At 39.3% G+C, this 15,559-nt stretch overlaps 7 protein-coding genes across 7 annotated transcripts; 3 read left to right on the top strand and 4 right to left on the bottom strand.

Annotated features, from left to right (window-relative positions):
• Nucleotides 1-34: 34 nt before the first annotated feature.
• Nucleotides 35-1,007, top strand: I206_106705 (uncharacterized protein; the record flags this gene model as incomplete). The annotated part of the gene is made up of 5 exons (XM_019159100.1): nt 35-74; nt 155-165; nt 320-374; nt 606-719; nt 868-1,007. The coding sequence occupies 5 exons, from the start codon at nt 35-37 to the stop codon at nt 1,005-1,007; spliced, it is 360 nt and encodes a 119-aa protein (XP_019007772.1).
• Nucleotides 1,008-1,447: 440 nt separating this feature from the next.
• I206_106704 (uncharacterized protein) lies at nt 1,448-2,989 on the top strand (the record flags this gene model as incomplete). Its single annotated transcript, XM_070203383.1, has 5 exons — nt 1,448-1,741; nt 1,839-2,236; nt 2,484-2,691; nt 2,772-2,888; nt 2,984-2,989. The coding sequence occupies 5 exons, from the start codon at nt 1,448-1,450 to the stop codon at nt 2,987-2,989; spliced, it is 1,023 nt and encodes a 340-aa protein (XP_070059484.1).
• A 739-nt stretch (nt 2,990-3,728) lies between these two features.
• I206_106703 (uncharacterized protein) lies at nt 3,729-5,326 on the bottom strand (the record flags this gene model as incomplete). Its single annotated transcript, XM_019159102.1, has 2 exons — nt 3,729-5,141; nt 5,198-5,326. 2 exons carry the CDS (start codon nt 5,324-5,326, stop codon nt 3,729-3,731), a joined length of 1,542 nt encoding a protein of 513 aa, XP_019007774.1.
• Nucleotides 5,327-5,679: 353 nt separating this feature from the next.
• I206_106702 (uncharacterized protein) lies at nt 5,680-7,359 on the bottom strand (the record flags this gene model as incomplete). The annotated part of the gene is made up of 2 exons (XM_019159103.1): nt 5,680-7,143; nt 7,240-7,359. The coding sequence occupies 2 exons, from the start codon at nt 7,357-7,359 to the stop codon at nt 5,680-5,682; spliced, it is 1,584 nt and encodes a 527-aa protein (XP_019007775.1).
• Nucleotides 7,360-7,970: 611 nt separating this feature from the next.
• I206_106701 (uncharacterized protein) lies at nt 7,971-9,391 on the bottom strand (the record flags this gene model as incomplete). The annotated part of the gene is made up of 2 exons (XM_019159104.1): nt 7,971-9,137; nt 9,200-9,391. The coding sequence occupies 2 exons, from the start codon at nt 9,389-9,391 to the stop codon at nt 7,971-7,973; spliced, it is 1,359 nt and encodes a 452-aa protein (XP_019007776.1).
• A 464-nt stretch (nt 9,392-9,855) lies between these two features.
• On the top strand, nt 9,856-12,315 carry I206_106700 (uncharacterized protein; the record flags this gene model as incomplete). Its single annotated transcript, XM_019159105.1, has 7 exons — nt 9,856-10,225; nt 10,293-10,439; nt 10,493-10,650; nt 10,704-10,992; nt 11,051-11,253; nt 11,324-11,626; nt 11,728-12,315. 7 exons carry the CDS (start codon nt 9,856-9,858, stop codon nt 12,313-12,315), a joined length of 2,058 nt encoding a protein of 685 aa, XP_019007777.1.
• Nucleotides 12,316-12,762: 447 nt separating this feature from the next.
• Nucleotides 12,763-14,891, bottom strand: I206_106699 (uncharacterized protein; the record flags this gene model as incomplete). The annotated part of the gene is made up of 5 exons (XM_019159106.1): nt 12,763-13,040; nt 13,131-13,974; nt 14,044-14,466; nt 14,540-14,592; nt 14,744-14,891. 5 exons carry the CDS (start codon nt 14,889-14,891, stop codon nt 12,763-12,765), a joined length of 1,746 nt encoding a protein of 581 aa, XP_019007778.1.
• Nucleotides 14,892-15,559: the final 668 nt, after the last annotated feature.

Genomic DNA, 15,559 nt, shown 5'->3' with positions numbered 1-15,559 from the left:
TCAAAGTAATTATTATAGGAATAGTATAATCAAGATGAGACCATCTGCTCCAGCTCAATCAGGAATGCCAGGTCGTAAGTTTGTCAAAAAAACTACAAATTTACACTATACTTAATGAAGAATATATTGACTAATTATGTTTTTCAATATATAGCTAAGACCTACGTGAGTATAATATCATTTTAATGGAAAAATTAGGTTTGACGGTCGCGTCGATATAATGCAAAGATAGTTAGAAGAGCGGATAGGAAGGAAGCAAGGGGATATGAAAGATATGGGAGAGGATTGTTATACTGATGCTGATTTTGAAATTCCGTAGATCGGATGGTGGGGTGATATGGGATCTTTACCTCAAAAAGGTATCAAGACTTACGGTGAGCTAAATAAAGTAACAGAGGGATATTAGATGTAGCTAGATTGATAGCTGATTTATCTTATGTTCGTTTTCTTTTTGGTGTCATTTACGATCAACTGCAAAAATTCAATAATTCGCCCTAATCCTTCATCTCTTCTCGAATCCTGCTTTTGATCTCGCTCAATCCCACGATGTTTACGATACCTATTTCCTTCAATCTCTCATAATCATCAACAATTTCGATCCGCAGGTGTTTCTCCTTACCGACAACGAGCTATGGCCGGTGCCCTTAATGGATACATCTTCAACGGTTTCGCAAGATTGATGAACCATTTACCATACGTCGCTCCTCCTGCCCTTTTCTGTAAGTGAGATTTTCTTGTTCTACCAGGCGTCACGATCGTAGTAAAATCTAGCTCTGGTTCTCTGGGCGCAAGAGTAGAGGCGAAATATAACTGCTTGTTATTGTCGACAAATATTTGGAAATACGCTAAATCTTCTCGTCCGCTTAGTCTACGGTGTATACTACTGGTCTAAATCGAAATACGAATACTTCAACTCTAAGCAAGGTCATTATGATAACTTGATCAAAGAAGGTGTTATTAAACCAGGACAATATGAAAGACCTACCGTTGAACCTATGTCTCATTAGGGTTATTCGTGATGGGGTTTTATATTGACTGTGAAGCATGTGATGCATGTGATGCATGGATATCTCTTATACGATTTCTTTGGCGCATATCAAACTATGCTACGTCTCGTTGCTCATGCTTGACTCGTAATGCATTCAAATGTGATGAATCCGCCAAGAAGAACCTGGAAAAACGGCTATGGTGTTGTTTAGGACTTATGGTGAATAAAGGAAAAACATAATAAACAGGGTTCCATGATGATAATAACCCTGCGCGTAAATCGCATGTCGCACTACAACGTTCAGTTCAAAACATCCATTTGTACATTCATATCATTCATTCATTTCTTCATTCAACGTGTTTTTATATATAATATAATATAATCCAAGCATCATTCCCGTCTCTAAGTAATCACTTTTGAACATACTTATCAGTCAATCTATATATCAAATTAAACAAAATGTCACTCCCATCATCTTCAAATCCAATAACATCAGTTGCACCTTCAAATTCACCTATAACTTCAGTTCAACCTCAATCATATAATAATAATAATAATTCAAGTGGATTTTCAAATAATCCACAATTACTTTCAAGATTAAATCTTGATTTAAGAGGAAAATTATTTCCTGTTGAAAGAGAAACACTTATGTTATTACCTGAAAGTGTTTTATTAGGTTTATTTCCACAAGGTTTAATTTTAAGTAAACCTGCAAGTTGGGAAGGTGGTGATGATGGAATTTTTACTGTTGATGTAAGTTAATTTTCTCTTTCTTAATATTCTATTTTCGACAAAGTTTATTTTAAGCTAAATATTAATTGGAATGAATCATTTTCCTTAAATAAACAAGTTCGATCCAGAATGTTTTCAATATATACTTTCATTTTGGTCAAAAGCTCAAATAAAATTTTATGGAACATTAAATTCAACTGGATTATTTCATTCACAACAATTAATTCCATCAAATCCAAATGATCCTACTTCTGATCAATCACAAAATCCATTATTATCAAAACAAGCTATTATTGTTTTAAGAGAAGAATTAGAATATTTTTCAATTACAAAACCAAATACAATTGCAAAAACAGATTTAAAAACTGGTTTACCTAATGAAGAATTAAAATCACTTAAAAGAAATTGTGGAAAAGCTTTAGAAGATAAAAAAAGTATTTTTGCTGCTTTAGAAAGAAATGTTAGTTCTGTTGGTAATGCTGCTGAAGCTCATTTGATTGATATGTTATGTATGAGGTGAGCTTTTCTTCTCATTCGTGTTTGATTTCAGCTTTGAACGTGTTCAATGGGAAAGAGTCAAGTATCGCATTAAGAGGAGGTTGTGGAACCCGCTTTCTTGTGTATAATAGATAAATGGCAAGTCCAGAAACGAATAATGCTCAATTGTACCATTGTTATACTCTTCTCATGGTCGTTTCCCCTCTACAAATAGCTCAATATTATTGAACCATGGCTCATGCTGACCTATTCTAACCATACCCAGCGGCTTTAACCGAGACGACTCATGGGGATTCAGAGCATGCGAACCATCCCGAAATGTTATCACTTCAATGGCTTTGGTTTTACTTAAAACAGGTATAGTACACCCTGAAGAGGGTAAGGATGGATCCAACGGAACAAATATACCTTGGATTGACGCTCAACAAATGAGTACTGCTCAAAAATTATTATTGTTTTGGAGAAAACCTGCTGTGAGTTTAGTTTTCTCTTCTCTTCTTCGAATATGTCTGAAAAGGTAATAAACTGACCTGTTTTATTTATAACCATTTAGAGAAAATGTTGGTGGGATGGAATCGAAGTTCAAATTCCAGCTAGTACATCTTCTAAAGGTGAAACTATTAATGTCAAAGTTTGGGCAAGGAGAGTATGGACTTTAGAATTATCTTTAGTGAGTCGATGTTCGCGAAAGCGAATATTTTTGAATGAAATATATTTGTACAAAAGTACAATCGCTAATTCAACTTGATCTTTACTTTATATTAGATTTAAATATCATACACTATCTCAAACTCAATAATTTTCTCCATTTTTTAATTTTTAACATTTCTGATCGATATCATTCACGTATTTTACTTTGTTATTGTAAATATATTTATTAACACCTATGTACTTAAATCACGATACGAATATACCATTTCATTTAATTCTTAATTTTAAATGTCATTTAGTAATCTGTTATATGCATCATCTTAGTTAGAACGCATAAAGTTGTATATAAATGTGTATTATCATGATTCGAATATTGAAAAAATCGTCATTCCATATTTACAATGAGAGGATTTAAGACCGACCTAAATCTGATATTAAAAGGTGTAATCCATTTATTAGTCAAATGCCTTGTTCAAGTCTTAATTTTTGGTGTATAATACAGTAAATCATGCCTATTATCGTTTATAAGTTTTGATCGATTAACAAATCAACCACAAGATACAAATATTCATATATAGGTCGCTATTCAACAAGATTAAAGCTACAAAACATTGAGATAATATACAAAGTTACGTGTCCATAAAAATTCGAAAATCCACTATAATCTGGTCGATGTACTTGCCCTTCTGATCAAGTCAGGAATAATGTCCACAGAATATCATGATTAGACCTTACTAGCTGCGATGTAGAGGACTTGGAGTAGATATACAAAATTGTTTACACTAAGATATGAACAAACCACTGATTTGTAGAGTTACTTGTGAATGAAGATATGCGTATTAAATTCGTCTCTAGAAATTCATGCCCATTGCGCATATGATGGAGGTAATCTGGGATCCATCAACCATTTATCGTTTTTACCAGCTCCACAAGCTTCGCAACCTGGATAGTCTGTTGCCAATAACAACTTTATGGTTGGTGCGACTTTACCTTTATTGGGATGCGTTTCACCTGTCCATGTTCCCGCTTCGGTATCGATTCCCATTAGTTGCTTCATCATGGTTTCAAGCGCTTTGAGATGCTCGCGTTGGGTTTCCTCTACGTGCTCAACTTCAGAAGCGGTGTATCTACTGTAATAGTATTTTGACCAAGACGAGTCATCAATCTCAGCATCGACGATGGTGATGCGCAATGGTGCTTCCATCAGTTCTTCTGGTCTCGTATCCCAAGGTGGGTGAAATTTCTCCAATCCATAGATTTCGATAATTGTTTCTCTATCCAGAGTTTCTAAATCCCTATTATCGGTAGTTTGGATTATCCTTTCTCTGGACGATCCTAAAATGTCGCTGAGCTTTTTGATTATCTCGTCAGCCATTCCGCCATGAATATCTTGAGGGTACTGATACGGTATATTTTCAGCCTCAAACTTCAACTCAATGGGTTCTCTTGGACCAACGTTACCATCCACCGCTGGGTCGAATGTGACTTCTTCAAGTCGTCCATCTGGTTGACTTCGAGGGACTGAATACTTAGGCCAGAGCCAACGTCTTAATTCATAGTCTCTAAAGTGAGTAATTCGATTGATGGTACCAGGAACGAGATAGAAATAGTGCGTGAAGTCATCACAATGAGCGTTGACGACTTGAGGCGTCCTGGCTCCGATCCAGTCGACTCTGGCTTGTGGACTACGTACGTTGGAACGAAGGTAGCTCTGCAAATGATATAAAGGATCGTCTGCGTGTCCGATCTCGTCTTGAGTGCAATGAGTATATTCACACCAATATTTAGGTCGTAGTTTCCAAATCGAATTTTCGATCAATGGTAATTTTTCCCTCTCGAAGGTCCTGTTGATCTTGGATCCTAACCTGGTCAATGGGAAGAGCTGATTACCAATGGTGATGGATTGCAACTTTGGCATGATTGAAGGAAGAAAGAAGGGAATGGATTCCAAAATACTAGTACCCCTTTCAATGACCTTTCTTTGGACTGCTCTAGCTCGTGCAATAGGGTTTCTATCTGTCTCATTAACTAGTAGGGTACCAGAGGTCAGGGCGAGTATTTGAAGTTTTTCAGCTTTGAGTAATAATGGTAATTTGGTATTCCCAGCGCGTAGGAAATCCATACATACGTCTCTGTATTCCTCCTCATTCGTAGGGACGCGACGGGGGACGATATACAGCGTACTGAGTTGATTGATACCGGAAAAGAAGTTTTCGATGTTTCGTATGATAGGGGATCGGTATAAATGACCTGCAGTGAGAATGAATAATGTCTGACAGGATGGTGATTAGTACATCTCGTACCAAAATTTTCAGCGTAGAGCCTCACCTTGTTGACTCGGAGACAGGCTAATAAAGTAGTCTGAGCCGTGAGGGATCCTGTTTGGCCATTTTGATCTTCTCGACAAAATTCGAGTATACGCTTCCACACCTTGCAGTAAGCTTGACTTAAAGCCATTTTTGGTCAGGGTTGTTTAGATACAATGGGATTGCACGCGGTGTCTATGGTCGAATTGAGATGAAAGGACAAGGAAAAAAAAGAGCAGAGATGAGATGAAGGTGATAGAAGGTAAAAGACAGAAGAGAAGAGAGAAGGGAGAGATGTGATGAGGTGCAAAGAGGTGCAGGATGAATGTGATCAGTCAACATGAACGCGTCATCGAACATTGTGGATGATTGTAGTTGACTGTATTTGATCGGAGTCGATTGAGGGTGACTGAGATTGACGTATAGGAGGCTCGTGCGCAGAACATCACTGAATTGATAAGTAGGTTTTTTTGATTCATGCATGATATACATTGTATCCCATACCTATATGTCATCATTATTATCATCATCATCGCCATCGTCAAATTCGTCATCGAACGCATCGTAAACATCTTCATCATCATATTCTAGCATATCCTCTAAATCAGAATCATCGAAACCATCATTCATATCATCATCTTCATCTTCATCTGTCCAATCTGAATCATCATCTCTAGGTGGAGGTCTAGGTCGTGCATCAACTATCCATTCATCTGCTTTACCTTGTCCACAAGCTTTACAACCTGGATATTCAATTGCTAGGAACAATTTAATTTCAGGAGCAGATTTACCAGAATCTTTCCATTTATTTGATTTAGGATCAATATCTAATGATTCTTTAATACTAATTTCCATATATTTGAAAATTGATTTATAGATGTCATTTCTTTGAGATAAAATTTCAGGTGTGAAACGAGCTGATTTTAAATTAATGTAACAATTATAATTCACTTGGTCTTCTGGAATTTTCGACTTAATAAGTGTATCTTCATCTAAATAAGATGGACCTCCAGGATACCCTGGTAATATAGTCAAAAACTTTTCAATACCATATACTTCTACCACGGTCTTTGCATCTATTTTTTCCCGAATTTTCTCTTCGTCTTCTTCCGATTTGTGGAACCAGCTTGGAATAGAATCTCTAATCATTTCGTGCAAACATTCTACCCAACATTCTTGATCCATTGGTTGAACAGCCTCAATTGGCCATTCTCCATCTAATCCTTTTCCAAATCTCGTCGTTTCCGCACCAACGGACTCTCCATTCTCCTCATTGACTTTATCGAAGGTAATTTTAGGCCAGAGATATTTTCTAACATCAGCTTTATCCCTTACAGTCACTCTATTGATAGTGCCCCATTGGATACAAGGAGGGTCTTCTAGCGTTGTATGAATTTCCGCAAATTCAGGTAGTCCGCCGGCAGAATAATTAATCAGATCTAAAACTTCTTTGGAATTCCAAGGGGAGTGCCCGGTCGGAGGATCAAATTCACACCAGTATCTCGGTCTCAATCTAGTGAATATAGTACTGTACAATTTACGTATTGCAGAGAATAATAAATCGCTCATTGTCTTTTCTCTTAATCCAGTGGGTAATAAATAGGATCCGAGTATTATCGATTCTAATTTAGGTGTCAAATTTATTTTTTCCTCAAAAGTCAGTAAAATGTTTTTAGCGATTTCAGCTGTTCCATATTGCCGATTCATATCATTCGACCACTCGTCATCTATCCTATCCAATACTTCGTAAGGATGCAATCGAAGTTGACGTATTTGATGTAGTAACGGTAATTTCGTATTTCCCTGCTGTATACAGTCTAAATACAGCTCATGAGGTGAAGATATTGACTCAGATAAAGATGTTGCAAGTTGAGGAGGTATAGGTTTGTCGGCTCCTCGGAAGAAAGCTCCTATGTCACGGAGCATGGGTGAATAGTATAAATGAGGTGAAGCTAAAAGATACCATGCCTATGGAAAAATAACAGACGATCAGAACGCAGCACATGAGAAGATTACAATAGCTCAGACCATTTGTTAATCGTTGAATAAATAGACAGTACCTACTTTGTTTACCCTCAGACAAGTTGCTAAAGTTTTTTGAGGGACGAATAAACCCTCATCATCTTTCTCCCCACAAAATCTGAACACATGAGCCCAGATTTCCGGACCTAACTCGATGCCCATTTTGACAAGATCCGGAGTTGCGACAGACTGATGCTCGATAGCGGGCTGGGCTGCGATCTCTTCCGATAAAGTAATTACGAATCTGTCTCACCGAATACTCTTCTAAACATTGAAGAAGTGCACAGAATGGGTTTTGCGAACGCTTTGATATCTTGTGAAGCGGATCACGCCGCCATGATAAACATTGAAATGACGTTATGTGACCTAGGAGTTCCAATTTGATATGCTTGTTGAAGCTCTAGACAATCAAGGTCAATGATTCCAATCATTTCATCCATGACGCTGGCAATTCGTTACAGGGTGTGGAGGCCTTCAGATTCATGTTCTCAGTTTCCGGAAGTATCATATAAAAGTTTCTCGATGCTCCCCGATAGGAAGCGTACATGCCCGAAAACAATGACATTGAGAACATTTCAATCTCGTAAATTGTGAAGTGGACTGTTTCTTCTGTCAGTGTCTATACAACAAGACATCAGCATCTTTGTAACCAGCTCAGAAGCTGTGAGAGCCGTGACCATATGCATACAGCCCATCTAGGGATGGATCATTGTAAAATGACTTTGAATACTGCACTGTCAGATGAGTCTCCCAATATTGCAGTATAAACTCAATCATGCGTGGGACCTCTTGTGATGCTTGCAAGCCTTACATCCGGGGTACGCAGTAGCTGGGACCAACACTATTGAAGGTGCTTTCTTCCCTGATTTCATCCAAAACCCATCTTCCGATATACTTGACTCTTCATAAATTTTGCTTTGCATGCGCTTCACAACGCCAATTCTATCTATGATCACTTTATCAACAGTTTCCGGAAGTTGAAGTCCTGATTCTTCAAGCTCTGAGAACTGTAAAAGGTTTTCTAATCCGTAAATTTCGATTTTGGTCAGGGTATCAATCATTTCTTGTAAATCTTCCGATTTACGTCTTAGCCAAGGTGGAGTTGAACGTATTATTGTGTATACTATTGATTTTATCAAATTTGTTTCTAAAGTTGTCGGTTCAGGTAACATATCTGTTTCTTCAGGCACGCTTTCCAAATTCATCATATGGGTGGGTACGATAGATGGATGAGCTGTATGTGAGGTCTGTGTTGTACCAGCTGTATTTTCGGGATTGACGGTGGAACTATCATCTGACGAGTGTCGTTTTGATTTGATGATTATTATTCGATTTGTTGTACCCCACACTAAAGGAAAAGTACCCTCCAAGGTAGTATGTATGTTCACAATTTCAGGCAATCCCTCTTCTCTACTACCAAAATCTTCAAGAGTTGGCTCGAAACAATATCCATGTAATGGACTATATTCACACCATGTGTTCGGTCTAAATAATTCCAATAATTTCCTCCGAATGGAATGCATTTCGGAGAAAAATCTTGAATGTATTCTGCCTATCTCAGGTGTGTCAGGCATTTCATGAGATCCTATCGATATTGACTGAACGTTCAGTCCTGGGCATGTAGTTATGGACATAAGATCCAGGCAAGCCTTTACTTTATTGAAAGAGGATTGTTGGCGAGCGATAATGTCGCCTTCGGTTTTGTATGAACCTGTCTTTGCAAAGTTCGGTGTGGAGTGCGGGAGGAGAGTCAAACTTCTCATAGATCGCAGTGCCGATATCTTGCTATGAAACGACTCTACAGCTAGTGCATCTCCCACAGGGTTCGCGAGAACTGTTTTGTCTTGACGATATTTAGTCTCGATCCCAGCTAGAAATCCACCGAGATCTTCTATCACGACATCTCGATATAGCAACGTTGCAGCAAGGGAAAAGAAGTGCTGATAGTGGAACTCAATACGGTTAGCTAGATATAAACATGATGTCACATAGATGCACCCACTTTATTCACTCGTAGAAGTTTGACTAAAGTAGGCTGATTAAGCTGTTTATCCTTGACACCACTCTCGGTGCAGAATTCGAAAATTATTGCCCATATTTCGGGAGAAAGATTCGAAGTAGCCATCGGAATTTTCTGTTGATTCTGGTGAAGTCTGTGGCCATCGACTCTTCTGTCTGGGCATGTCGATGACATCGGGAAAACGTTTTTGCCCGTATCATACTACGCCTAACTCGAAACTCGCGCTCAATTGTAGTGAGCTCGTCATTTCGGACGTCCTCCACCTTCAATTTCGGCTCTTTCCGAGTTCATCAGAAAGCGGTGATGACCGATCATTCAGGGTTTTTTTTTTCTTTGGGATGTTTACGGCGATCCGATCGATGATGACGATTCATTTTTGATATGGTCGTAATGTTTAAGGCTGAATTTCTCGATCGTTTTGATATCTTTATCTAAATCAGGTAAAATTAGTATCCAGACAGATGTAAGACAATGATTCCAGAGTTGACGTCAGCTTGAGGGATGTTATTTGGTTCTTCCATCTTTGCATTCAATGATTTCTTCCAGTACTGCTTATCTTAATGTTTACGGTCCTGACTAGAAATCCTATTCGATTATATATAACCACTTAACTTCTAATAACAAGGAATATATCGTTAATGCCTCAATTAACACTTTTCTCAGATCCAAATTCGAAATCATTAGCTTTATCACCTAAAAAACCCATAACCTCCACTAATTCTAGATCATCTAGTAGTTCAGTAGCAGCAAGAAAAGCAGCATATACTAAGAAAGGGGACGAACCTAATTTGTGGGAATTACATCATATACAAGAAGATATGGCTGCTATATCGAAAAAACGACATGCTAAAGATGAAGTGGAATCACCAAATAAGAGAAAGAAGACTGATGAGGGGAATGAAGAGGAAATGAAAGGACAACCTGAGCTTAACAAAGGTCATTCCCCTGAAGGGGGTGGAGTAGCCGGTGAAAAGGGAAGTAAGAAGAAGAAAAATGCGTATGCAATTAGTGAGTATTTCTGGAAATCTATAATTTGGACGACAGCATGGTGTACTGATGTAGGGTATTTGTGTAGAGGGAAAAATCGCTACTGAGGAAGATGCAGCTCGGACAGATGAAGATCCGCCTATGAACCAGCTTGAACGATTGATCGAGAATGGTCACAAGGATGTAGAAAAGGGTGAAAGTGTAGTTTACTGGATGAGAATGGAAGATGTAAGGAGTGAGCGCAGCGATACTATCCATTTTCGGTCACCAGCTGATCATTCGTCGTAGTCGAGGACAACACTGCTTTGTACAAAGCTTCGGAGAAAGCTAAAGAACTCGGTGTACCCCTTATCGCGTTATTCGTATTCAGTCCAGGCGATTACAAGATACATGATAGGAGTAACAAGAAGATTGATTTCATTTTGAGGAATCTGCGTGTCTTGAAAGTATGTTCAACCCTTCTGCGGTATCCAAATCGGTGACTGACAATCACTTCTAGTCGGAATTTCACAAACTCAACATTCCTCTTCATATCACATCGTACGATAGGAGACTGCAAATTCCCCGTCGAGTCATAACAGAAGTTCTACCCTCTTTAGGGGCGAATCATCTCTACGTGAATATAGAGTATGAAGTTGATGAGCTTCGAAGGGATATAGCAACTGTTAGATTGGGTAGAGAAAAGGGTATCGACGTACAATGTGTACACGATAGATTGGTTGTACCCCCTGGACAAGTCAAGAGTAAACAGGGTAAACCTATGAGCGTGTTTAGTCCTTGGCAAAGGGGTATGTGTACTTCGCAGAGTCAACAATCTTAACACCCACTGACTGGTATATATTATAGCATGGGCTAAATTGCTTGATGAACAACCGAAATATCTGAAAATGTCGCCAACACCTAAGAGTAATGACGAAGCGATCAAGTCCAACGACAAGTTTTCAAAGCTGTTTGACGATGAGATCCCGGATCATATAGAAGGATTCGAGTGTCCTGAAAGTGAGAAATTGTCGGAAGTTTGGCCTGAGGGAACGGACAAAGCCAAAGAGGTGAGTATGGAGTTGATATTCAGGTCAAGACAGTCTTCTCTGTATGCTGATGTTATCAACTCAATTACAGCTATTATACCGATTTTTAAATACTAAACCCCGTCAAAATCAATTCCAATTCACTTCACCTCTCAATCCAGGAGCCGAAGAATCAGAAAAAGACTCGAGGGTTAATCAATATCAGACCGGACGGAATCTTGTCGACGGAGATAACTCATCGAGATTATCTCCCTATCTCGCTGCGGGAGTGATTAGTGGTAGAATGGTTCTCGACGAAGCGAAGAAACTGCGGAAAGGCAAATTGGAGAGTGGGAGGGATACAGGAGTAGGGATGTGGGTCATGGAAGTTAGTTGGAGGGATTTCTACAATCACGTGAGTGATAATATCTGAGGTGTGAATCTTGAAGGAAGGAGTCGGGAGCGCAATTTGAGACTACTTGTCATAGATCAAACAGCTGATAGCCAACACAATAGGTAATGGCAACTTGGCCAAGAGTATCAATGGGTCGACCGTTTTTAGAGAAATTCGCAGACGTACAATGGGAAACGAATGAAGAAAACTTACAAAGATGGAAAGATGGCAAAACGGGTTATCCAATTGTTGACGCAGCTATGAGGGCATGTAAAATTAGAGGATGGATGGAAAATAGAGTGAGAATGGTAGCTGCTAGTTTTTTAGTTAAAAGTCTAATGATAGATTGGAGACTTGGTGAAAAATACTTTATGGAGAGTTTTATAGACGGTGATTTAGCTGCAAATAATGGTGGATGGCAATGGACTGCTTCGACAGGTACAGATCCTCAACCATTTTTTAGAATCTTCAATACTATCACTCAAAGTGAAAAATGTGATCCATCTGGGGCTTATATCAGATATTGGGTACCTGAATTGAAAAATTTGAAAGGAAAAGCAATTCATGATCCGTATCATCATATGCCATCGAACGAATTTAAGAAATTAGGATACCCAGAACCGATTGTTGATCATAAAAAGTCTAGAGAGAGGGCGTTGTTTAGGTATAAAAATGTTGGCGAAAAGGAGAATGATGATTTGGCTGACTAGATGGTATATTAGTATTGATTGTTCCACATATATTGATGGAACTTCGCAGACTGGGGCTCATTTGTACTTTTTAATGCACTATATCACATCGCCTCCAACTTGGTAATGCCGCTCATGGAGACAGCTTGTGGGAATTGAGTCCTTTCGGATTTCCGTCTCTGAGACAACGCTGAGCATGAGCAGAGATCACCTCGATATAACAGTCGGATTACAATTGGTGGCGCAGGTGCAGTTTCCAAAACACTCGACTCGCATGAACATCTGCATGATATTTTGTTATTAGGGTATGGAATATGTATGTATTATGATAGTGAAATATGCAGTTTGTCTATGCTGTGTTGTACTTTTGAGTGTCTATAAGCTACATGATAAGGCGTGATGAACCGAACCCTGTTACTGATGAAACATTCTTCTTCCTATTTTTTTCCCTTCACCCCTTCTCCCCGTTTAGGCGGTAGGAGTTGGAACTCTAGTAGCATCACCATCATTTGCGTGATCGTGAGGGTGGACAGGAGGGAGAGTAGTATCAGGAGCACCTTGATTGACAGCAGCACCGTAAGCTTCGGGGTCTTCAGCTTGGTCTCCACCGTGAATATCGTATCTGTCGGTCATTTCTTGGATTTGATGGTCTGAAAGTTTTGGTAATTCGGCAGCTACGAGAGTAGGTCTTCGTTGGGTAAGGTGAGCATGAGCGAAAATTACATCAAGTTCCTCGAGCGATCGACCTGAGAATATCAATACATATTAGCTCGTGCGCATCACAAAAAGATTGGGAAGAGCGCAAGAAAATCGCAAATGTCAAATCGACAACTCACCTGTAGTTTCAGGGTAGAAGAAGTAAATGAAGGGCAAGAAGACTAAGTTGATACAACCGAAGAACAAGAAAGTGTAGGCTCCGATAGAAGCAGTCATAGTTGGGAGTACTTGTACGACGGTAAAGTTGAAGATCCAGTTAACCATGGTGGAAACAGCGTTGGCTTGAGTTCTAACGGCCATAGAGTTTAATTCGGCTGGGTATAACCATGGAAGAGGTAACCAAGTAGCACCGAACCAGGCGATGAAGAAGTAAAGACCGAAAGCGGCACCTTTAGCTGAGGTTGCTCTTCCAGGTAAAAGACATCCGAAAGTGATGAACATGGAAACTGCTTGTCCAACGGTACCCCATAAGAATAACTTTCTTCGACCAACTTTCTCAACGAGGAAGAAAGAGGTAAGGGCGAAAATCATGTAAACGATTGAAAGAACACCACCGAGAATCAAAGATAATTGAGTTTCTAATCCAATTTGGTTTTCGAATAATACGGTAGAGTAGTAAATAACAGCGTTACAACCACCAATTTGTTGGAACAATTGAGTAGAAGCTCCAACTAAAGCTCTTCGGAAATGTTGTTGTTTACCCATCTTAAGCAAATCTCTGGTCTTGTTGGACTTAGCAGCCATTTGAGCTTGAAGAGCATCGACGATCTTCTTGTGGTCGGCGACTGACACAGGGTCATCAATTGATCGAGCATCTAAAGCAGCGATGACTCGAAGACCTTCGTCTGGTCGACCATGGGCGATAAGCCATCGAGGAGATTCTGGGAGGACAGCTACACCACCAATGAGGATCATAGCGAAGAGGATTTGCATGGCGATGGGGAATCTCCAAGATACAGAGGACTGAACAAATAGGAATTTGTTGTGAGTATACATTCAATGCTGAAATAGCTGAAATGGAAGAAGGCTCACGTCGACAAATGAAAGACCGAAGTCAATCCAGTAAGCAATGACGGTACCGACAGCAACGGTTGAGGCTTCCATACAAATGAGGAAACCTCTGTTGTGTGCTTTGGAAGTCTCAGCTACCCATGAAGGGATAGTAGCAGTGTTGGCACCGTTACCGAAACCAGTGATAACCCGACCAACGATGAACTGGACGAATCCACCAACGTTTCCTCTTCCGGAGGTATCACCTGGACCGAAAGAAGTAACAGATATGATGGTACCAATAATCATGACGACGGCACCACCGAACATCATCTTTCTTCTACCCATCTTGTCACCAATGAAAAAGGCAATAAGGGCTCCGAAGAAACAACCAACTTCATAACATGAAGTGACCGAACCTTGAACGGTACCAGCGTGTACATCGTTAACATCGTGTTGTTTGGTCTAAATAAAGAAAATTCATAAAAGCTCAGTATTTTACAATTTTGAGCACATAGATGCATATGATTATACTCACAGCAGGGAACTCTGTGTTGAATTGTCGAGAAGCAATAATACCAGACATCAAACCTATTCATCAGAAGAAAAAAGAGTCATAAGCTTCTTTGTTTGGCTCCAGATAAACCGGAATCGGAAACAAAATTTTCCGAGCCACTACCGGATCATGACGTCTTATGGCAGATAGTGAAAATGTAATTTATCAGAAACTGAGCTAACTCACCTTGATCATAACCGAAAAGAGAGAAACCACAAGTAGCGATACCAACGACGGCATATAGCAAAGCATTACCGTTGAGACCACCATACTTGACTAATGGTTGGGTACCACCCAAAACAGCGTTGGGTTTTTCCATAGGGGGTGTTGACATTGTTGTCGATTTATCCTTCTAGTATGTCTATAAGCCTAAGTCTATTTTGTTCTGATCGTACTTTATAAATTATAAAGGAAACCTCTTTCACTATACACAAGTTTGAGAGAGGTAAAAGCGTTCGTCAGTCCGAGCAAACAAAACAAAAATAAATGAATAAAAAAGAAAGAGAAAAGAGGGGCCAGCAGATTTCGGATCAATGAGGTTGTTTATATATCAATACATGTCCCCGCATGATAGTACGAAAATTTACCCCAGCTCTAAATTGATAAATTCACATTTGTTTTTAGATCATACGGAAATTCTTCCTCTCGTGTGATTCTTTTTTTTCGGGATTATTCCCAATCGAGGTGGGGAAGGAGTTCTAAAAAAAATTCATCTCCATTCAAGCCTCATTCATCATTATTTTCATTTCATCCCTTGGATTATCCACTTTAACAAATTTGTCTGAAACAGGAGAAGCATTCCGTATCGGGGTTGTCCTATTCAAAGAGGCTCGGTAAAGAGACGAAAGATTCATCTAACATAGGTATCTTGGGACCCTTTTTTTCACATATAGTTTAACCGGATGTTTATCATATCCGAAGAGCCTTGTTGTGATTCATTCCCCCTTAAAAGCCTACTTTTATTTTATGCTAAAAAATTGTAAACTCCCCTCTTTACATCAG

The sequence above is a fragment of the Kwoniella pini genome, chromosome 9 (assembly GCF_000512605.2).
Source record: "Kwoniella pini CBS 10737 chromosome 9, complete sequence".
NCBI classification, from domain to species: Eukaryota; Fungi; Basidiomycota; class Tremellomycetes; order Tremellales; family Cryptococcaceae; genus Kwoniella; species Kwoniella pini.
This window is presented reverse-complemented; position numbering and strand designations above follow the sequence as displayed.